At 40.1% G+C, this 24550-nt stretch overlaps 1 protein-coding gene across 4 annotated transcripts in view; it reads left to right on the top strand.

The window, feature by feature from the left end:
* The window catches only part of ikzf2 (IKAROS family zinc finger 2), a 48609-nt gene extending 29192 nt beyond the window's left edge, over positions 1-19417 (top strand). For all 4 annotated transcript variants that reach the window (XM_078174434.1, XM_078174433.1, XM_033613872.2 and 1 more), the window contains 6 exons: positions 356-457; positions 5671-5862; positions 7635-7802; positions 12659-12796; positions 13384-13515; positions 14484-19417. In XM_078174434.1, coding sequence (XP_078030560.1) covers positions 356-457; positions 5671-5862; positions 7635-7802; positions 12659-12796; positions 13384-13515; positions 14484-15292 — 1541 coding nt within the window. In that variant the 3' untranslated portion in view covers positions 15293-19417. The remainder of the gene's footprint in view (positions 1-355; positions 458-5670; positions 5863-7634; positions 7803-12658; positions 12797-13383; positions 13516-14483) is intronic.
* Positions 19418-24550: the final 5133 nt, after the last annotated feature.

Raw genomic sequence — 24550 nt, 5'->3', positions numbered from 1 at the left:
CCGCTCAGGTTAGGGCTTTGAAGGAGATCTGACAGGAGGATGAAATGAATCATGTTTAACCTGAGAAGAAGATGTTTTACACAGGGCTTTGTATGTGGACTGTTTGTTTAGCAAGGAATTTTCTTTTTGTCTCTATGAAAATCAATAGACTGGATTTTTTTTTTTTTTTAATGCATGGAGTGAGTCCCCATCTTTGTTTTTAAAGCCTTAATCATTACATAGTTGGATATATACCATCAAAAACAACAAAGCTGTGTTTTTTTTATTTCACATGGCAGCATTGTCTTGTATTTGTTGTACAACTACAGTATTGTACAGCACAATGAAGATTGCTGTGTTTCTGCTTGTCTCCCAGGTAACGGCCAATGCTCTCCCGGTAAGGAGAACTCGAGAATGTTGGCGGATACGTCAACACCTAATGGACAGACAGTTCCTCAGGGTCCTAATTCCCCCAGTGGTGAGTGCTCCATCAGTAGATCCACATATCTGCAGTCTGCCAAGAGCAACCTCAGTATGCACACACACACACACACACACACACACACACACGGATTCTCCATTAAACAAACACACGCTGTTCTCACTACATCAGTTAATTCTGATCAGCGTATTTTGCTCTGTTTTAGTGAAACTCAATAGTTTCGTAATAAAAGCCTTCTGGGGAAGAAAGGATTGCTGTATTTCCCCTGAACTGCTGGAAGGCCTTTGATGTGACACAGATAGAGGATGTGCTAAGTTTGGATTAGTTGCATCAGAAAATTAACGCGGCAAATGTGAGCTGATCATAAAATAGGTGCTCCTAATGGTTAGGCTTAGAGACACCAATTAATTGATTAAGAAAATGAATCACTTACTATTTTTATCATCAAATAAGTAATTTTTCAACAAAAATGTCAAACACTTGCTGGTTCTAGGTTCCTCAATGTGAGAATTTGCTGCTTTTCTTTGTCATTTCTGATAGTAAATGATGAGTGATGTTGTAAATATATGATAGTCTTTGGGTTTGGCCTTGCATGTTAGCTATCTGCCATTGGTGTGTGTGTGTGTGATTTGAGTTGAGAACTGTAAAGCACATCACATAAAACCACTAAATGCCAAGTCCAAATAGTATAGTCAAAAGAGAAACTAGAAACCAAGTTCTGTCCCAATGAATTTGTGGATTTACCCCAAAGACTGTAATGAAACAAGGATGAACACTTGTTACAGTGAGTCGTTTCCACAGTTAAGGCTTTTGTACAGAAATGCCATATTGCAGCTTGCTGCACCATATCACACTTGCTGTGCTATATTGCACTCACCCAGAAGTGTTGCTTGGTTCCTTTCACAGTATTGACCTGGAACCTCAGATTAGCTCTAGCGATGTCACTGTGAAGCAGCAAAGTAAGAAAAGGGGAAACTATGTGAGACGAGGCAGCTGGGGGAGAAAAAAGGGAAGCTTGTTTCCCACAAGTTTAGAGATACAGGGAGGCGAGCTGGGCCTGGTTTTCACAGGAGATACTCTTCACCGATAAGAGCTGTTGTCATTCTGAAAGTTGCCTAACATGATTTGCTCTTTGAGGTTTTGTTACAAAAGAGGGGCTGCATCATATCATCTGTTGAAAATAAGCATGAAGTGCTGTCTAATTTTAGTACCGCACTCTTAATCTTGCAAGCTGAAACGCAAGTTGTGCACTGTCTGGTAATAAAGTGTAGAAGAGTAGAATTACATCCTTTGGGCTAGGTGACAGTTTGGTTGGTGAGAGTGACATAATGTCTTCTTCATAACTATGTGTTGCTCTCAGTCAATTGTGATCTTCCCCCCTGAGTTTCTATGGATTCTTGGAAACTCAGATATTTCCCAGACCCTACTGCGTAGTGTCTGGAGGAGGGGTTAAAATATGCCAAAATTGCGCCTCTACGATTTTCATTGCTGCTTTTGTCGTAACAGTATCAAGTGTATCCTCATCTGACCACTCTATGCATTCCACTCTGCCACACTGGAGAGACAGATGTAAAGATGCAAGGAGCTGAATAGCAAGGACATTCAGGTCTGCTCCGTGTTGCCAGGATACAGCTGTCGAAGGCAAGGCACGATCGCAATGTGGGTATTGGGATAACTGTTTCTTTTGTGCAAACTGTGGCATTGGAAACATACAGTATCAGTTTAAAGAGTGGACATTTCTCCCTATAGTCTATAAAAGGGGGAAATCTTGCCTGAATATCTTACTCGCCTCTGAGAGTTAAGTGGATGCAGTTCCAAAGCCTGAGGGGACAGTTGATGGATGCAGTCAGATGGGAGGCTTTAGTAAAACAACCACATATGCTCACACTGTGATTGTTACCTCGGTAAATCCCAAAACAGGATCATCAGGATTAGTAAGTTTTGCTTGGATGATGTCCAAACATTTTTTTTTTGCACCCTGTGTAAAGCCCATTTCACATATAGTTTAACCCATATACATGATCAAGGGTTTATTTTTGGCGCAAGGCTCATTCCCTAGTGTGATTCTTGGAAATTTTTTGTCACAGCTGTAGTGGGAACAAAGTCAAGTCTTTAATAGGCGATCAATTACAGTCAAGTTTTACAACATGACCCGGAATCTTGTCTCAGGGGGGGTTTATAAAAAAAAAAACATAATTCAGACAACAAAAGCAGCGTAATCCTTGTGTGAAGCGTGCAAATGGTTTTGATATTGTTTTGTGTATGACAGATGTTCAAAGACTGAACAAGCCAGGCACAAGAAACTGTAAATGACATACTGAATTCTGCTGGATAACAGCATCTATATGTACATATATTGGTACATATAGCAAAGGTGTGGACTCAAGTCAGACTCAAGTCACATGTCAAAGACTCAAGTAGGGTCATATGGAGAAAATCAAACATCGATATAGCAACAATATTGTAGGATTGACTGTTGGTGCTTACACAAAATATTGACACAATGAGATTTTTGATAAATAATCATAGTAATGTAAATATAATGACTAAGTGGGTAAAGGTAAATAATAGAACAGCTAGAGCAGTCTGGTAAGTTCAGAAAATTACATCATGTTACTGTAATGCAGTCTTTTAACAAGGAAAAGACAACACTTGCAGTATTACAATCTCTAAACTCTAAGATGATATCTAGTCTCATGATATCCATATAATATTGATGTACTGCCCAGCCCTAGACTCAAGTCAGACTTTGGTCACAAATTTGATGTCTTCAGACCTGACAAAATAAAAAAAAAAGACTTGCAACTCAACTTGGACTTCATGGCTTCATTTGAACTTGAGCTTTTTGACTTGAAATACCTGATACCCCCCTCCAAGCCCAAAGATTAAAAAGTATGTTATTTAAAAAGTGTGCTGCCAATCAATTCATTTCCCATCATTTTCTGATTCAGCTCTTTTTACTTAATTTAAGCATAAAACATGCAGCAACATACAATATCACTTTAAAGGAAGATTAGTCTTACAGAAAATGTCTAAACAATTGCAAATATAAATTTATATACATGTATCCAATACTGTATTGTACTGATGCTCTGCTGCTGCTTGTTGTTTTGCATGGCTTCTGTCTTGAGAATTTCTGTCCGCTGCAGTAAATGCTGTTTTTATATCTTTATGCTGTTTTTGTCCTTTGAATTTTATCATTTCATTGGTTTCAAAACCTCTTGCCAAAGGACTGGAGTTGAAAATTAGCCAGCTTACTAAAACTGACACATTTACAGAAATGTTGATTAATATGCATTGTCCTTATAAATAAAATAAATGAAATGAAATGAATGAGATGAATAAAATACAAGAAGACTGGACAGAAACATACAAATTCATTTTGGTGGGGTACAAGTGCTATGTGCTATGAAAGTGCAGTGTCAGCACTGTTTTTTATTAGTAAGTTGAGTTGCACTTGTTTTAACAAACTTGTTTTTAACAAATATTTTTAAAAGCATTCCTGATTTTCTGAAATGTATTATTTTATTATGACTTGAATAAGTATAGGAATTGGGACTTGTCAGTTTGACTCAGGGCTTGACTCAGAAATTGACTTGGGACTTGTCGGTGAAGATTCTCAGTCATCCAGGTCATGGTAATCATAAGTGCTAATATCGTAGGCAACTGGACTTGCTTATGTTTCTTGAAAACGTTTCGCCTCTCGTCCAAGAAGCTTCTTCAGTTTTAAATGACTGGTACAAAGTTGCAGGCTATAAACCCTGTGTGGGTGGGAACCCTTGCAGAGTCGGAGGGGTCACGTGAGCTCTTAGTTTCAGAGTAGTTAAGGTCACAATGTGAGTCGTTGACCCACCTGGCCACCATGTGAGTCGTTAGGGTCAGGTGGGACCAGGGGTGAATGGCTATGAAGTCGCCTGGGGAGGAATCCCAAGACTGCATTGTAGGTGGGGGATAAGTAGTGTCGTAAGCCACCCCCTCTGTTTAACGATGGTCGTCCCAGCTTGACGTAGATGGCTTCTTTTACTCCTCTTTCGAACCATCTTTCCTCCCTGGACTTGGGACTTGAGTGCAAAGGCTTTAGACTTACTTGTGACTTGCAAAACAATAAGTCTGTCCCACCTCTGATACACAGAAAAGCATTTATTGTGTGAATGGCTTAAAATTGGGCAAATTCTATGACAAAAGAACTCTTTCCCTTTCCCTCAGAAGACTGTTTGTGGCACTATTAGAGTCCTTTGTTTGACAAGCATTGTCTCGTCTATCCTAAAGTGTCAGCTCCTTGGTTTGTACAGAATAAAAGAATCAATTACCTTACGCAGCAGTGTTTCGGCTTTGTTGTCAGAAACAGACTCGAGAATTCAGTTGAATATTTGGAAACTGATTTTCCAGTTGACTGAAGTGTACACGGTAATGTTCAGTCCATGTGATGACTGGGACAGGACTATAGATGAACGAAACTAACCATTGCCGTTTCTGATTTCTAATGCTTCCTCCTGGAGAGTTATTTTTGTGTACAAGTATCACTAATTGCTGGTGACTGATAAGTAGAGACTGCAGGTGGTGAATAGTTTCCCGCCACAGCCACCCACACACCCACACACACAATTATACAGTCGTTTGCCCTTGTCATCCAGCCAGTCTCCCATTGCTAGTCAGGTGTTCTAAGCTACAGGGCCTCTGACACTCCCTTTTCTCCCCAGGGACAGCCAGGAACCAGACCAGCCTGTTTCTCCTTTGCTCTCTTTCTTTCTGTCTTGTCAGTGCATCAGTCCATCCTAATGCTTTCTACAAGTTGAGTTGCTAAGTTACTGGGATCCCCCCTCCACATGCCCCTTGAATATATTATTTTGCACAGCTATCCCTCTTAAGTCATCCATTGTCCATTGCAGATGAACTGATTTTACCTCCAGCCAATCCAGTCCACTCTGAGACCAGCACAGTTCATCCCAGGCCTTTGAAGTTTAACTCAATTCCATAAAGGCTACTCACCCTAACCTCAACTTTAACTACGAGCTACACCCTTGGGTTGTAGTTCACCTTCAGTCCATCCACAGCAAGCAAACACAGATCATTTTAATTAATCTGTTTATACTTGACCTATGCCACACAGTTGCTGTATGGTTCGTGGTTGCTGTCGAGTATTTTGTCGTGGTAGGGGTGTTTTCTTCGCATTCCGATAAAACTTGCATTATCTAAATTTGACACTGTGAGCTGAGCATTTAAGGATTGCGGTTGTTTTTGTTTTACAGAACTGACAATTAAGCAAGAGGAAGAAACAGCGGAGGAGGCTGACAACAGAAGCCCAGCACTTGAAGAAATAGGCCAAACAGGGGAGGAAGGAGCAGCATTGGAGGAATCAATGACTGGCAGCCCAACCATTGCACAGGATGGTTTATCTGAGCCAAATGTGACAGCTGACGCAGGAAGTCGACAACCAAACGGTACCGATCAGTTTTCCAAAATGCCATTAAAAGTGTGTACTGCTTTAAAGAAACTGCCTGGTAAATCTCTGGCCACTGACAATCCACACGGGATTCTTCTTCTTCAAATGATTACAGTCAGGGCGGTGTGTACGTTTCCCCATATTTAGAGTGAGTCAGAAATCATTTGTTGTCCTCCACAGTGGGTGTGGAGTGCTTTTTTTTCTTGTTTTGTTTTTTGTTAAAGGACAATAGCCTAGACTTGGAATTATTATCAGGGAAAAAATATCCTTGGAATCCCCCGCAACCTGTTCCAACTGACGCCATGACTGCTCTGGCTGTCACTGCATTAGGATCAGATTTCTCTTTTCCAACTGGCTGCAGATCAAAAGATTGGCCATAAGAAGAGCCGACAGTAGCTGTGAGTCCTTGTAAAATCAGATGTATGTACTGAACTGTAACATTCCACATGATATAAATCATACTATACACTGCAAGAGAGATGGGGACAAACACAATCCCATTCATTACTCTGGGAAATGTTGCATTTACTGTGGAAAATGTGCACAAATAAATACAGGATTGGCACTTTTGGTGTGAGAATTGTTCTTAAAGGGATAGTTCGGATCTTTTTGAGCAGGGTTGTATGAGGTACCTAGCCATAGTCAGAGTATTACCTACAGTAGATGGTGAAGTTTGGAGAAGCAGGCAGGAGTACCACCACTGAAGCCACGGAATGCACTGCTGTGGATGGGGGCAGCAGCAAAATGTATTTTAAAATCAACAGTTTAAATGTATGCTATATTGAAAAAATGTTACACTTTACCATGCTGCAGATCATTTCAAAGGGAAAGCCTATAACAGCTTCAGTTTCCATCTATGTTGTTATCAAACCACCAGACTCCATTGACAAAAACAGTAATTTTAGCTTGCTTAACACAGGAGCTGCTGGTCTACCACCCCCCTGATCACATAGTTTGTTTATGTACTTGTGTGACTTGAGTTCATCCAGACTAACCCTTGGGAACACCAAAGACACAACAACATAAACAAACTGAGGCAGCAGTAGACCAGCAGCTTGTGTTTTCTGCAATGCTAAATTGTCATTTTTCTCAATGGAGTCTGGCTTTAAAGAGAGCAACATAACGGCTTCAGTTCCCCATCGATAAAGGTTGTCTGACGGCAAGGTAAAGTGGTGAAAATATTCTTAATGGAGGATATATGCAAACTACAATTAATGATTTTTTTTTTTATTGTGGTTAAAATACATTTGGCAGTACATTACTGAGCTTCCATGTTGGTACTTCAGCCTGCTTCTCCAAACTGGGGGGCATGCTGACATTCACTGCAGGTAATGCACTGACTATGGATAAATACCTTATACAAGCCTACCTCACAAAATTGCTGTAGACAGAAAATACATTTCCATACCGTTACAGAATGAGAAAGGGGCTCATTGTTGTGATACGAGTTTGAACTGAACAGTTGTTTTGTGTCTTGATTGTCATTAGTAATCATCCACCAGAAGCAGTTCTCGGAGTCAAATGTCATGTGAGGACAATTAGGCAGACATGATGTTTCCTTTCTGAACTATGAAGCAGCTATTAGAGCTTAGTGGTTCTGTGCATATAGAGAGATAAAATCAGCTGTCAGTTACAAAAAACAGCTAAGCTAAATGTGTTCAGTTTGATACAAAAAAAAAAAAAAGAAATAGGTTGACGGGTTGTTAATACTTTCTAAAAACATCTTCCACAATGAGTGTGGTATTGACTTCCTGTGCCTGTTTCTATCAGGTGACAGGCCGTTCCAGTGCAACCAGTGTGGCGTCTCGTTCACCCAGAAGGGAAACCTGCTGCGACACATCAAGCTGCACACAGGCGAAAAACCCTTCAAATGCCCCTTCTGCAGCTACGCCTGCCGGCGGCGCGATGCCCTCAGCGGGCATTTGCGCACTCATGCTGGTAAGACTCCTCCTCACCCTCTTCTCTTCCCTTTTTACTCATCTACTTCTGTTACCTAGAAGAGACTTCATTTCTTTCATCAGAAGTGCTTAAGAGGTCTTAAAAAAGGCAACCCATAATTCTTTTAATGCTGGGATTGACTATAACTATTTAAACATCTAAAAGATTTTTTGGCCGAATGTTATGCTTGTGTTACATGTCTGCAAAATGCAATGCGTAGGTATTTAATCACCTCAGTCTGCCTCTGACTTAATGTAAGAACCTTGAAAAATACTTTGTTCCTTTGAAAATCAATGATCTCAGGACTATAATGTATCATCTGAAAGCCAAACCACGTTCATACAGACATAAAGGAAGAATGTGAGAGGTCCCTGCCTGGTTCAGTGTAATACTGGTCTTTGTGATAAGTGTAATTTTTCCATTATTCAGAAACTGCAAGCTTTTTAAGCACCGCTTAAATGTTCTTCACAGATATTTTTTCTTCTAAAGCTTTGTGTGACTGTGAGTGTCTTAGTGTGAGAACTACTGTAGCCACAGTAGCCATACATGCCGGTTGGTGACTCTGTCTTGTATTGTTGCTGGATAGATGCGATGGTGTTTTTTTTTTTTTTTTTTTTATGTGCATGTTATAGACAGCGCTTTGAGTGCTTTGTGGTTAGGTACCAAGGACACGCTGTTCCTGAGTTGCTTGACTCGCTAAGGAGGAAACTATCTTTCTGTTGAGAAACACATGGGGAGTGCTGGCTGTCTCTCTCAACTGTAACCCACTTTCCTATCAGAGAGGATGTGCTCTCCCCTCTTTTGCACCTTTGAAATCAAGGTCAGACAATACCGTCATTTCAGCCTGTGATGCCCCCACGGGGGTTACTCATACACAGTTCTCTTTTTAGATAGAGGTTAACGTGTGTTTGGGTGTGCATCCATGTGATTGCATACAATGTCTGTGTGTTTGCATGTCTCTAATCTCTGTCCCAGTTGTTGCTCAGATACTTCTTTCATGCCTTTCTTAATATCTATCGCTCCGCATCTGTCTTCCACCCACAACCATGACCACTCTCCTACTTTCACTTCCTTTATTGTTTAGCCCAATTTGTTTGTCATATCCTCCAAACTTTTTTTTTCCCCTTGTAAAGTCACGAGTAGTAAGCTACACCTGCATTCCTCTGGTCATTCAGTGGGGAATGTGATGGATTTGACGTTGCCAAGTTGTGCTGTAATAATAAGGTTCTTTTACGTACATGGATTCTCTGGGTGCTGCAAACCTGGCAGCTCTGGACTGGTGCCCTGCCAGGAAGAACAGGTGTAGCAAAAAAGAGGGAACTAAAGCACTGAAAGAGAGGTCAGGTGAGGGAAAAATGTAAGGCAAGAGTAAAAGTGAGAGCAGATGACAAAAGTGTGTTGGATTTTGCTGCTATATTTAAGGCCTGGGTAAATGTTGGAAAATGACATTTCTCATTGAGGCACAGTTGATTGGTGGAAGGATCATGCAGTAAACACTTGACAACTTGGCAAGGGATTTCACAGTTTGTGAGACAGAAGAATACAATTCGGGCAAGTTCTCGTTTATTAGCCAAATGCAATCAGTCAAGTGAGTCTGAGTGCACAGTGTGGACTATTTGCATGAATAAGAATAGCGTCTGAAAGGTGGATTCTTCAGGTCCATCCAACATCTGCTCAAGGTCGTGTGTGGGTGGTTATATAAATATGAAAAAGTAATGAAGTCTATGGTGCCACTAAGAACATGGGAGTGATACTTGATTGAACACAGCCTACTCTACTTTTAGCAGAGTTTTAGTTTGACAGCTGGAAAGCAGCAAAGAAAATTATTTCCATGATGACATTTCATTTAGATGTAACTTTTTCACAACTTGAAAGGAATATTACTGCAGTGACCTTGCATGTACGTCTGCCTCTTTTTTAATAATATTGAAACCTTTTTGTCATTAGCCATCATGCTTTTGTATCTGTTCGTGCTCAGGAGAAAGAAAAAAATACAATGAAATCTCCATATAGTTTCGAGATTTGCCGATATAATGTCATTCACAGACCACAAGAGAACTGAATGACAAATACAGCAGAAAAGCTATTATCATGCCACATGATTCACTTAAAAGAAAAGTGCTTGCTGATGCAAGATTGGCCATGACTGGCCATGTCATTCTGTAACAAGTGGGTTTTGTTTCCCTCACACAAATTATCAAGAGTACTTCAGGGAAGAAAATGTAACATTTACGGGTTAAGAAATATTCAGTTCTGAGTAATGTGTTTCCTCACAGAACTTATTAAGTGCTAAAAAAAGAAAAAAAAGAAAGAAACTCAACATCCCTTTCTGTGGGAGAAAGAGTACTTATGTTCACGTGTGAACTGTCACCCACCTCTAAATGTGTGTGTGTGTGTGTGTGTGTGTGTGTGTGTGTGCGTGCATGTGTGTGTGTGTGTTACAGCCCTTGAGCCTCAGACTGAAACATGTTTGGTTTCTCTGTTCTCACAGTGACAAGAGCACTGGATCATCCACACATCTTCTTCTAGTAATAGCACTGAGATAGTCACCATTATCTCAGTGAATGTCTTACTACATCGCATTGCTAATGATGGTGTCTGGGTCACAGTGGTATGCTTATGTAGCCTCCAGTTCACTCAGTCCCTTTATGAGTCATTACATTAGTTTTGAGAATACTCCACCACAGGAAACAAACCTGTATCCACAGCAGTGTCTGCCTGAGTAGGATTCCACTCTAATACACTATTTTGCAATGAAAGTGTTACTTATTATTATTTTTTTTTTAAATTCATTTACCTCAATATGGAAACAGCTTGTGTAGTCCATTGTTAGTGTGTGTTCATACAACAGTTTGTAGGATAGCTTAAAAAAATGCACATACAATGGTTTGTATGATATCTAACAGATAAGCTCCTCATGAATGTTGTTTTATACTTAATGTAAAGTTACAAAGGTTACAGTAGGTTTAGCCAGGTGAAATTATGTAGCTTAGGTTTAAGTTCCGCAGGTTAGGTTAGGAAAGGAAAAATGATGATGACTTACCTTAAAATGACTCAACGTTCCCTTGGTTTCACATGCTCGGTTCTGTATTGTTTGACCCATCCACCACCCCAACCATATAACCTTGCTTTGACTTTCAGTCTTCATACTACCTCCTTCTTTACTCCCATTAGTGCATTGGTCAGGTGATTGCAGCTTTCACAATAACAGTGAATATACAGAAATTACTGGCTCATGATTATGTGGGTTATATACAAATTGTGGTGCCTTACTTTTTGGTGGTATAAGTACAGCTCATGAAGTTCCATCATCAGTGTGTTTTCATACAACAGTTTGTATGATATCTTACAAAAATGCACATACAATGGTTTTTATTATATCTACGGAATTAGCGCTTACACTTAATGTAAAGTTACATAGGTTAGGTTTAGCCAGGTAAAGTAATGTAGCTTAGGGTTAGGAAAAGAAACATGATGACGACTTGCCTTAAAATGACTCAGTGTTCCCTTGGTTTCACACGTTCAGTCTTGTGTTGTTTGTCCCATCCACCACCCCAACCTATAACCGTGCTTTGACTTTCGGTCTTCATACTACCTCTTTCTTTACTCCCATTATTGCATTGGTCAGGTGATTGCAGCTCTCACGATAACATTGGATATACAGAAATTACATCAAAATTGTGGTGCCTTACTTTTTGGTGGTATAAGTACAGCTCATGAAGTTCCATCATCAGTGTGTTTTCATACAACAGTTTGTATGATATCTTACAAAAATGCACGTGCAATGGTTCATAAGATATCCAATGAATTAACACCTCATGAATGATATTATATTCTACTGTAAAGTTACATAGGTTAGGTTTAGCCAGGTAAAGTAATGTAGCTTAGGTTTAGGAAAAGAAACATGATGATGACTTGCCTTAAAATGACTCAATGTTCCCTTGGTTTCACACGCTCAGTCTTGTGGTGCTTGTCCCATACACCACCCCAACTTAGCACCTTGCACCGACTTTCAGTCTTTACACTACCTCCTTCTTTACTGCCATTATTGCTTCGATCACATGATTGCAGCCTTCATGATTACATTCGATATACACAAATTACTGGCACATGATTATGTGGGTTATATACAAGTTGCGGTGCATTACTTTTTGTGGGTATAACTACGAACAATGTATATGAACAGCCTGCCATTGTACAAAGAAAGAATGACACCGGTGATATTAACAAATATTGGCCGATAACTAGGCCTTCCTGTCAGCTCATAACTACATGCCTTTGTTATTATTTATATATGCATTTATTATTTAGTTTATCCATTCATTAAGCAATATAGCAAGTTCAATGGATGGAAGGGTAGATGGGCCGATGGCTTGGCCGAGATAGATAGGATATGTCTTCATCTTTCCACTTGTCTAGGTAGGAAGGAATTGAATAAAATAGAAATGGCACAATGAATCATACTCCACCTCCATAGCAGTTTAACATTGGAGTTATTTTCCTACCACCATCATGGGATGCATGATCAACTCCACTATTCACTCAGCAGTGGGAGTTAGCTGTATGTTTCAGAGACCAAAGTGTTTTGAAATGCAGACTTCATGGTGCAACTATCTTTGTCACCCACAGCCCTGTCTTTCTGTCTGGCTTGTGTGGAATCCTCACACTAGTAGTGGAACATCCATGATCTCAGAGGCTTGCTTTTGGTTTGTTTGTACTTCTAACACAGTATTTACTACTACACACTGCCTCAACACCGCGGCAGGTTGCGTTATCTCATCGGACGCTACCCACTCTCTCTGTCTCTCGCAGTGAATGAAATTAATATGCTCTCCCTCGAATGTCTTCACTTTTAGTTGGCAAACCACACAAGTGTAACTACTGTGGGCGGAGCTACAAGCAGCGCACTTCTCTGGAGGAACACAAAGAGCGCTGCCATAGTTACCTGCAGGGCATCAGCTTGGATCCGAACACCAACACTGGCCCTTACGCAGGTAAGGAGTTTTGCTAAAACTGAAACCATGAAAATGGAGAGTGCTGGATGTGCAAGGAAAACAGTAATACAGAAAAGGAAAAAAAAGGAAAAGGCAAATCTTGCAGGACAAAATCAGTAATAATTTGTAATCTGTGAAGCTTATTTATGAACTACTGATTTTTTGAAAGTAATCCAACTGGACCTGTGTGGAAATAATCACTTTAAAAAAGAGTGATGTGAAAAAATAGGCTCAATTACTACAATAATACTGTTTTTCTGGCTATGTATTTATTATTTACTCACATTATTTTTTAATGTATCTGTTCATAGTTTGTACAACCAGAATTATTGATACATATTGATTCTGAATATTTGAAATAGTTTCAGTACTCATTTTAAAAACCATTGATACACCTGTACCAGCTGCACTTTATTGCTCTTTCTTATTATTAATGTTTACAACAGTCATTCTGCTGCTCTCTGCTACTAAGAAAAGAAAATTTTAATTTTCAAGGTACTGTATTGAAGTTAGAGATTCCAGTATCGTGACAACACCCAAATATTTTCTCACCCTTTCTTACTCTTTTCCCTGCTTAACCTTTCAAGGTGAGGTCCCTAAAGAGCCGAGGCCCATGGCAGAACCCAACACCATGGCTTCCTTTGATCGGCCGCCCGTTATTGAAAGGTTACAGAGCAACGTGGGCAAGAGGAAGAGCACCACGCCTCAGAAATTTGTGGGTGGGTATTTCAAATATAGCCAGGCAGTCAACGGTTTTCTCACCTTTAGTCACTGAGGAGTGTCCATGAGGACCAGCCTGATGCACAGAAGTATTTGATCTTATTAAATTTCAGCAACTCCCATTTGCTTTCTGAGTCTAATGTGAAGGTAGTGGTTGGAAATGATGTGTTGTGCTCTGCATTGATGAACTACCATGCAACCACGTGAAAGAAATGTAACACGTCCTAGCAGTCGCTGAGAAATTGGGATTTAACAGTCGCTCTGTATGAGTCTGAGAATGCATTAGTTAAAATCTAATCATGTAATCTGCTACTGATTTTACTTTTATCCTAATAGAAGTGAAATATGTTAAACCTAAGTGTTTTTGCACATACTTTATGTGAGTTAGTTTTCCTGTCCTTTGTCATTGCTGCATCACACAATATTATATAACATCACATTATAGCCCTGCCCTACTTACGAGCCAGATTTTTTTTTCTGAATTTGGTTATATTTGCCGCACTATTAGAAAAAGAGATTGAGCAAGCTAGAGCAAGCAGTTGAGTGAGAAGCAAGGAAATGTTTTTCACTCTGTGGTTAGGTACACCTGTAAGTTTGCCATTGCTCTTATCGAGAGAAAACAGCTTACCGCATCCCTGTTCTGGAGGGGTTAAACAGTGCAGTAGTAGATGGATGGGGCTTTCCACACCATTAGACTCGTACACACAGAATATCAAGTACAAAAATATGAAAAACAAGGCCTGAAATATCAGCAAGATATAAGTTTGACTTGGCTAGAGATTAAGCAATGCTCTTGTTCATGCACATTATTTTTCTCTCTTGATTATAGCGAACAGAAAAAGTGTGCCCTTCACTTCAGCGAATGCATTTATATTTCGGATGTTTTGTGTCTTACATTTTAAAATTGGCATGACCTCGTTACATCAGTTAATTCCACACAGTCATAGTGCCACTCTTTTTCATGCAGGTGAAAAGATGGTACGCTACAGTTACCCTGAAGTAGGCTATGAGATGGGCCTTAAGTATGAGAAGCAGGCTGAACTGATGTCAGCCCACATGATGGACCAGGCCATCAGCAATGCCATCACATACCTGGGATCGGACACTCTTCGGCCCATGCTCCACCATCCAGGTCCCCCTCTCTCTATGGGCGAAGTGGTGCCCATGGTCAGCCCCCTCTTCCACCATGTCTTGCCATTGGGCCAACGAACAGAGCGTCCAGGAAACTGTGAGGCACTGCCGCCACAGCCACCTCAGCCCCATGACTTCCCCAGCCATCCCACCACAAACGGCCCTAGCGCTTTATCCAGGCAGGGCAAGCTGCGCCAGCCAGGGCAAGAGGAATCTCCCAACAACAGTGGAATTGACTCTGCTGACTCAGCTCGCAGCAGCCCTCACGAGAGGCAGGGCTACCACGGGAGCAACCCCACTCCCAGCCTCAGGTCTCGAGCCAGTCCAGCGGTGGTCTATTCAGGTGAACGGGTGACAGAAGCATCACATCGTGGGGCAGGAATGGGGTCTGGGATGATGCGAGTGGCCACAGAGAGGCCTGTGAGCCAGGAAGGGGTGCGGGTGTTTGGACAAGAGGGCCAGGAGTTGCGGGCCTTCCAGTGTGAGCACTGCCGGGTGCTCTTCCTGGACCATGTCATGTACACCATCCACATGGGTTGCCACGGATACAGAGATCCGCTGGAGTGCAACATCTGTGGTCACCGCAGCAAAGACCGCTATGAGTTCTCCTCTCACATAGTCCGTGGTGAACACACCTTCCAGTAAGAGGATGGGTTAGGGATTACAGGAAGGACAAAGAAGGGAAAGGAGCAATAGCCTAATATCCGTCCTTACCCCCAGGCCTCTGAGACTGCACAGTTGAATGACACTGTAGACAAGTGTAGCACAATCATAGCATAGACTTCTTTTTAAGCTACTTATTGTGAATCTGAACAGTTGAACAATTATATGAAGGTATGGGCCAAAGACACATTTTCTACATATTTAATTGAGATTACTATAGAAGAAGGAAGGTAAGTTTTTCTCTCTCAAGATGTTCATGAATTGTATAACAGAGCAGCTGTCACATGACTTTGACTAGTTTTTCATTTTAGTCTTCTTTGTATATGTCTTCTGTTGTGCTTGTCCTGTAACCATGCTTTTGTTAAAGAAAAAATGTTTTCACTCTTGCGAAGTAATGAATGCATACAGATAGAATGTCATAATCAGCACTGGTGATGGAGGTAAAGACTTCAGGTAGTCTCTAATTCAATTAAACATAATAATAATAATAATAATAATAATAATAATAATAATGATATTGACTTGTCCACTTCCTGTTGCATATCATACAGGATCCATGCAGTTTTCTTTTTCTGTCTTTTTTTATGACTTTGCCATGGCCCGTAATGCTCATTGTCTTTCCTATGAACAATGTTGGAATACACGTAATGGTACGGCTAACTGGTGCTGTGTGTTCTAGCTGCAAGCAACTTAGTGTCCACTTGGTCTTGATTGCCAGTAGTGTGGTTGTCTCTGATTGTATCTATCTGCAGCTGTAGAAATTTGGCCAGTTGTGCCATCATCTAAGATACCCAGATTCCAGTAATTGAAATTTCTAATTGAAATTAGATATTACTTAATAATTCACAACTGGCCCCAAACAACGAATACCGTAAATATAAGTAGAAGAATTTGGAGGCTTTGGATGCAATATATGAGGGAAAGTGTTAATACAAGTGGCCCATTAATGTGTCAATAAACACAAATAAAAAGTACATGTACAGTATATCACAATTTATACAGAAATTGTGGTTATCAAAAATGCATTTTCCTATTCACAAACAAAATTCTATCATATGCAAACAACTGTTACAAAGCCTACATATACATTTAGCTAATGCTAACACTCTTACAAGGCCACATAGCTAGCTGATAGCAGAAAACTACCTCTTATCAACCACTTTGTGAGATTCAGCTGATGTGATAGCCTTCATTAATAAACCTCGACTGACATTATATTGCAGGATAGAGCTAGTTTTCATTGTCTTTGCTTAACTTGAGTAATGAGACTGCTATGCTAGCAGCCAATGTTAGCATTGCTAGCTTGCTAACTGAGGATATATTTCCTGTTACAAACAGCTGCATAGCATTTACTTACACCAAACATGTTTTTTCTGATTATCAGTGGCTGGAGCACTTGTGTACCACCACTAAAACAGAAAAAAGAAGACCACCAACTTCCTGTAGCTGGCTTGTATCAGAGATTGTAACTTCAAAACAAGTCCTGCCAAAAAAAATCAGCTCTGACTTTTTTTTTTTTTTTAAAGACATTAGCTTATACTTTATCATTTAACAGACTCATATTCTGAATTTTAGAACATCCACATGGAGATTTGAAGGATTTTTTTTTTTAAGATTTAAGTTTTATTTTAGAATTTATTAGTCTAATGAAGTGATGAAATATATTCTGAAGAAATGCCATACACATTTGAAAATCTTTTTGTTTCTATTATATGAAACTGTATTTGTTGCTAGAATCAGGAATTATTTTTCTCCATAGCTGTTATGTTTGCACTTACAAGGTAGAACTCAATGAAAGGAAAACAAGAGAGTACACAACATATAGCCTAATGATAATTGTCAGCTCCATGACTCTAAAAGGTTTGGCCATGGCCGTGTTTTTCCTCATCTTCCTATTTTCTCAGCTGCCAAGCTAATGCATTCTGCACACAAAACAACTGGCCATTTCTTTGTTTCCCTGGTTGCTCCTATAGAAAATTATTCTTATCCTGGTTCTGTTGCTTGCAGTTTGTGCACACTAAACTAGCATCCTAGTTTGCTTGAACCTGGCAGACTTAGACATCACACCGTGAAATGGCAGAGGGTGGTCTTGATGACATAAAATGATGCTTTATGGCTATGGATACCTAAAGGGATAAAGGAGGCTAAAGATACTGCATGGGTTGCTCTCCTCTGATGTACCTCAGTTTTTCTTTCATTCTATTTGTATGTCATGACAAATACAGGGAAACAACACAAACTGCACAAATAGCTGTTTTTCAGGTGCTTTGTCCTTTGCACCTTATAATTTTGCCTAGTGCAGCTTTATTTGCGGGTTAATGCCTAAAAGTGACTGCATCATGGGAATTAAGGGAATCGAGTGAATTCTTGATGTGTGTGGTGGTAATATGTTGTTGCCGTAATGTCACAACATATGGGTATGACCTCATGCATGAATGAGACGGTGTGAGTGTGGTTAGCACATAGTTTTACTTTGAAGGCACGTCACAAAAACTGTAGCATTCCACTGTAAACCTGTTTGGACATTTAAAAGCTCATGTATGCAAAATGTAAATAGCAAGTAAGGGATCAGCCACTTTCCACCTCCAAATCTTCTGTCCATCATCTAAAATGTGTTGAGAGGTAACAGATTTCGATTACTGAGGCTAGCTGCTGCTCTTTCATAGTTACTGTCCCTCCCTGTGAAAGGACACAGATGAGACTGTGCTTTGTACAGTTGGCCCTGCACTTTATGTCCATACCCTGAATCTAGACGGCATTGTTTTTCGTTTTTCGTGTTTTTTGTAGGTAAAGTGGAAAACAATCATCGGCAGAACACGGGTTCTCTGAAAGAACAATCTCGGAAACGCACATTTTTTGTTTTCACTGGAACAGTACTCGCAAGAAGTTTGGCATTAGCAGTTTCACTTCAGTCAGCATCATAAACAGTTGATTATTCTCAAAGGTTAAACTCAGTGATTATCCTTCTATGTTCAATGTCTACTTGTGATCAAAAGGCAGCTTCTTCTCTGTTTACATGTCGCTTCTCTTATGCGCAACTGGTGCCCAGCTAGCATAAAAAACCTACTGTCTGTAAAGTACTGGCACTGGAAATTGTTTACACCTCGCAGTTGTGATATTGACTCTATACATTCCTCTATTATATCATTCCTGTATATATTTATTATCTGAAGCCTTATCTGTTAGAAAAGGGGTCCTCCTAAAACAGCATATCCTTTTAATAATCATATGATCAAATGTAAATTACTGTTACACAAATTTATCTTCCTTGATCCCCTTTAGAAGGAACACAAATAAACAGGCCAGAACTAAATTAATATAAACTGGGTATAATATATGAGTTATTTTCTCAGTTTTCAGTTGTTCTCCAGGTTATATTTGACTTTGGGGCACAGAAGTATTTTATTTCCTGATATAAAGAACAGCCTTACAAATTCTTTAAATGAAGCAGCCATATGAACACAAAAAAAGTAGGAAAGAAATGTCATCTCCTTGTGAGTGAGGAGTTTACTTGAAAATCAGAATCATTGCTATTGATTTAGATTGCGGGGATGTTTTTTGTAAATCTTGAAAACGCGTGTGCTAAATGTCTATTTTTCTGCTGAGATGTTAATGCAAATAGTTTTGTGACCTTTTTGTGTGTGTGTTTTTTTTTAAGTTTAAGAAAAAAATGTTTACAAAAATGTAAAAGGCAGGGTTCAGGAGAATTGTATTTTTTAAGAAATAATATATGAAAGGTGTATATTTTGGCACTGAATATTGAAAACTATCCAGAAACGCGTGCCGATCGATCATCTCTGATATTGATAACAACTTTCTGATGTGAGGGCTCTCAGGTATTTGCATAGGTTGTGTATTTTTATGTCCTAAAAATATGTGATTTATTTATCAAAAAAAAAAAGAAAAAAAAAAGATGCTCAGTAATTGAAATTGTTTGGTAATTTCTCCTGACTTAAATCAGTCCAGCGCTGAGTGTGGTGAAGGAAGTTAGATGATTGATCAGCCCTGTTTTCAACATCAATGACATAACATGAAGACACACTGCTGTGAAGAATACAATGTATATTTTTAAGGCATGGGTTTCTCTCTATTAAAGACATGATTTTACTGCCTTGCCTGATTTGTGAATTTTGAAACAGGAAGTCAGACGTATTGTTCTTTATTTTATTTTATTTTATTTTTTTTCAAAACATGCAAACTGTATCCTTACATGCTATTAAAAGATTTTATTGTGAGAAAAAAACACAGTAGTTGAATCTTGTGAAAGACTTGCAAGGTGGTACAAGCTGTTTTCAGGAATTCCATTTAAACCTTAATAGGCCAATTTCCTGGTCATTAATCATGAAGAGAAAAAGATAATTGGAGAGAGACAATTAAGCCCTGATTGTGAAGCATGGGGTTACACCGAGAGGAGGGCAGTTGATAGAGCCAGCTGGTGTTTATTTAAGGTCAGATAGAAATCATTCATGTGATCTGTTGAAATGAAGGTGAGAAAAGCCATATAAAACAGTCTAAAGGCAGCAAAGCAATTTTACTTCTGAGACACTTTTATTTATTATTAGAATTATTCAGTCATTTCTCTGCCCCAATCTATTACAGAGCGAAATAGGTGGGCTGATTGCTTCACCCTGGAGAAATCTTCAAAGATAACTTTCAGCAAACATCAAACTGTGTCATTTATTACCTTAAAATAAAAATAAAGCAATAAATAACACAAAATGTTAACAATTGGCAGCTTCAGTTCTAGTACAGCGAGAAATCCAAGGGACCTGGTGGCAAAATACACTCTTCTGTCCATAAATAGTTCATCTCTAAATAAGAAATAATTTCCAGACCATACTGTACAGCCATAGTGCCGTGCTGTAGTTTGCAATGTACAACTAGTGTTTGTTCCTCTCCAGTCTTTGTCGATGAGCAGGTGGGCGCTAGAGCCAGTAGAAGCTTCTAAATGTCAGAGCAGTCTCCTTCACCCCCTTACTTCTTTAATCTGTGTATTGCACACACACTCATACACACACGCACACACTCACACAGCAAACACACACAAAATCAAAGCTGCCTGAAGGCGGTAGCAAAACTGAGAAGTGTAAAGCCTGAACAGACCCCAAACTGTATCTTTTCATCTTCAGATCTTTCTATTTACCTGCCTGTCAGTTGATTGTTTGTTCCCATCCAGATCATATCTCTGTTTGACTCATACTTTCAACACAGGGGTGATACACCTGCCCTCACTCTGTGGTGCTCTTCTGACAGGAAGCCTTTTCCTTAGACACCGCACGTATGAAGCGGAAAAAATGAGAGCTGAATAAAGAAAGAAATCTGATTATTGCATTCATTTTGAATTATTATTAGTATGGTAGTTTTTTTTAAGATTTTTTTTTTTTTCACTTTTGCCTTTATTGAACAAGACACGTTTAGTGCGAAAGGGGAAGAGAGAGGATGACATGCAGTCAAGGGCCATGAGCTGCTTTACATGAGACGTACGTGTACATGAGACGCCGGACTCATGTACACGTACGTCTCATGTACGTGGTTAGCATTGTCACCTCACAACAAGAGGGTTCCTGGTTCGAACCTGGGGTTGGGGGATCGAACCCTGAGTTGTCTGGAGTTCGCATGTCCCCCCTGTGTCAGCGTGGGTATTCTCCGGGTACTCCGGCTTCCTCCCATAGTCCAAAGACATGCAGGTTAATTGGTGACTCTAAATTGTCCGTAGGTGTGAATGTGAGTGTGAATGGTTGTCTGTCTCTATGTGTCAGCCAGAGCTTAGATCGGGCCCAAAAAATCCAGCCCGACCCCACCGGAGCCCGTGCATGTTCTGTTCGAGCCCGGTCCATCCCGTCCCTTTAACTGTAATTACTAGACCACGCCTGTTTTAAACCCGACATTTTTTTTAAGGATATGAACGTGGACATTGAAGGCTGACTCTCGTCTTTCTTTCCATGGCAATCCTTTGTCATGTGCCTCTTAAGTGTCGAGGTCCCCGTCTTTTTGCTGTCATATACCAGCATCGTGCTGCACTGGGTACACTCAACGAAGCCCGGGTCGGGTCAGGTTCGGGCTCAGGCAGAGAATCTCAGCTCTAGTGTCAGACCTGTGATAGTCTGGCGACCTGTCCAGGGTGTACCCTGCCTCACGCCCAATGTCAGCTTGGATTAGGCTCCAGCACACCCATGACCCCTAACAAGATAAGCGGTTTCGGTAAATGAATGAATGAATAACTGCCAGTTCTTGTATTTGGGTGAACTGCAGTTGTGCGTGTGGTTTGTCCAGAAGCTGTTGCTTGACTGCTGTAGGTAGCTACATGGACTTGCACTTGTATAGCACCTTTTTAGACTTACAATCACTCAAATACTTTAACACTCCAGGGCCACCTTCACCCATTTAACACACTGGTGGCCAAGGCTACAGTACAAGGTGCCGCCTGCCATGTGTCATGTGGACTAGAGGAGCTGGGGCTCAGACTGCCAATCTTCCAATAAATAGATGATCTGCTTTATCTTTGAGCCACAGCTGCCCATAGTATCAATGTCAAACACTATATTGTCTTTCTATTTAATGATTTTCAAAGGTATTAAAAATCTAAAATGTAATATGAGTGTTAAAGTCAATCATTTATGCTTGACTTTAACACTCATAGCATATTCATGTAGTATGTTGTATAGCTGTTCTTGCTTATGATAAATAATTTAAAAGGAAATGAGTTTTAAGTTTCACTTTTTTTTTTCTGGGATGGTGACCCTAAGACCTCTGGCCCAATGTTGACTCCGTGGCTATAGCCTTGATTATTGATGTTCTTAAATCTAACGATTTAGTCTTCAGTTAAAGAAAATGAAAGCTTTTTGAAAGAAAAAAAAACATCTCAAATTGTTAATAATATTTTATCGCTCTTTGGGGGACAGACAGCCATTAGAGTAATGCATTTTCTTCCTCTTGCTGAGGGCTAAATCACCACTTCATTATAAAATCCCTTATGTCAACTGCAGCATGCGGTTCAGGTGAGGATGTTACATACTGTAATTAAATACCCAGCATGCTACAGAATGGCAGAGGACAGTCTCTGCTAATGATTCTCAGGAAATTATTGTTGTATGAAATAATAAAGTACTTTGCACTTAACATAATCAAGCTCTTTGAAATAAGTTAGCGGCTGGCTGTCAGCCAGGTTATTAGTAATTCACCGGTTAAGTGTTAAGTGTGGGGTGGAAGGTGAGCTATTATTTTATACAATAATAATTTCCTGATTATTTTAAAGGGACTAGAGTCTTGGGTCTGAGATCTTGAAAATTAAGTGTTTACTCATTGTGATGATGACGGCACATGAACCATGCAACAGTGAAGACTGTGGCCATAATGGGATGCACAAGGTCAGTATGAAAGGGTGAGTAGTTTGAAGAAGTCTTGGCATTCTCGTCATTCTCCACTTACCACTTGACATAAGAGTTCTAAAAATTCTAGCAGTGTTTTTGGATGCTGGGTGCACTAATTATAATAGCAAATAAACATACTCACATATCTAACATTTTGTCAACAGGACAGAACTGTTTAACATTTTCTGCTTCCTTTAATGTGCTAGGAACGGTAGTAACAGCACTGTCTCTACCTGGAGCACGCATGTACGGAGCCTGGGTTTGGTTGAAGGTGGCGGTGCTGTTTGGGCTGAGAAAGCCATGTGTAAGTAAGGTAAAGGAGGTTGTTGGGTTAGTGCGGGGAGCAGTGAGACCTGGCATTAGGAGAGTGTCTCTGGGACGCCTAAGATCACTGTCTAGCCTCCTGGAGGTGTCATGGGACCAACTAGACGAAACACTGGTGAAAGGAGGTTCCCACCCGATGACCCCAAAGACATGTTAGTTATCACTGCTCACTGGTCTGTATAGTTAGGCCTTGCCATAATAGCTTATTGTAGGGTTTGGGAGGTTATTCAATGAGTGCTGATCCTTTCTCTAGAGCACAAATGTCTTGTGTTTATTTGAATTGAATATACGGGAATCACTGTGTGTTTCTTGGTGTTTTTATTAGAATAACAGCTGAGGAAAGGCAAACCAGGCAAATCTTTATTGGCACATTTAACAATAATAACACCTCCCATAAAGGCACTTTACAGTACAACAATTAATGATCCACACTCAATGTATTCTGCTCTTATTAGTACTGTAATTGTTATTTAGTAGCAAATTACTGTAGATAGGCTAGGATTTATTTATGTAAATCTTCAATAGTGTTTTGTTTATTCATATATTCAAGTACACTTTAAACTGTCAAGAGTTAATACACTGTTGAATTTCAAGTTCAAATTTGCATTTAAAAAGAGATTTTTTTTAAATGTTGTTGACTGTTGTTTTCAGGCATAGGGCACATGAGGGGGGTAGTTTGATGGGGCTCTTTGCACGGGGCCCCTCCAGAGTCTAGGATCGCCACTGGTTGTAAGTGTTAATGTGCAATAACCTCCTCGGCCGACAAATTCAGCCGGGTTGCTGCTCTTATTTTTTCTCTCCGCAGGACAGTGGGCTAAGGCAGCTTTGTGGCTCTGGTTGCGAGACTTCCTCTGTTGGGTTCCACTGCCCATGCCACTTCTACTGCAGCTCCTGTGAGACACTATGAGCCATCTGGAGGTGTCAAAAGCACTGGAAACTACTGCATCGACACCTATGTGCACAGACACACTTTACACACTCAAAATAACACCAAAACACACCTCATAGTGGCACCGGAGTTTTAGAAACATTCAGCCAGTACACATCATGTTGAGAGTAAACCATGCAGATAAAAATATCGTGAGAAAATGAGCCTGCATAGAAGTGTAATGTTTGTAGTTTCTATATGAGCACAAAAAGCATTAATCTCTGATGCATATGTCAGGAATGATGTATGGTCTTTAAGTTTAAAAAGTAACCCCATGGACTATTACTGTAATCTTTAAGCATGTTTGAATCAATGTTGCTTTTGTCTGAGCTACAAGTGGCGCGGCCTGTCCTCTTGGTTTCAGGTTACAGCGCAGGGAGCAGTTCCAGATCTTTTTCAGCCGAGTGTGAATCCACTGCGAGGTTGTGCAATCGCCCGGTGACAAGTCCTATTCCTGTTTTTCCTGCCAGGTAGTGGTGGATGTTTGGACTGGCCCTCAAAATTTCACACAGCAACAACCCACACACACATACACACACCCATTTCATTTCTGCTACACGCCCATACTTTAGTTAGTGAAGCTGGTTGAAGCAGTGCAGAAATGCGGTATCGCATACT

Source organism: Epinephelus lanceolatus, chromosome 14 (genome assembly GCF_041903045.1).
Source record: "Epinephelus lanceolatus isolate andai-2023 chromosome 14, ASM4190304v1, whole genome shotgun sequence".
Classification (NCBI taxonomy): Eukaryota; Metazoa; Chordata; class Actinopteri; order Perciformes; family Serranidae; genus Epinephelus; species Epinephelus lanceolatus.
This window is presented reverse-complemented; position numbering and strand designations above follow the sequence as displayed.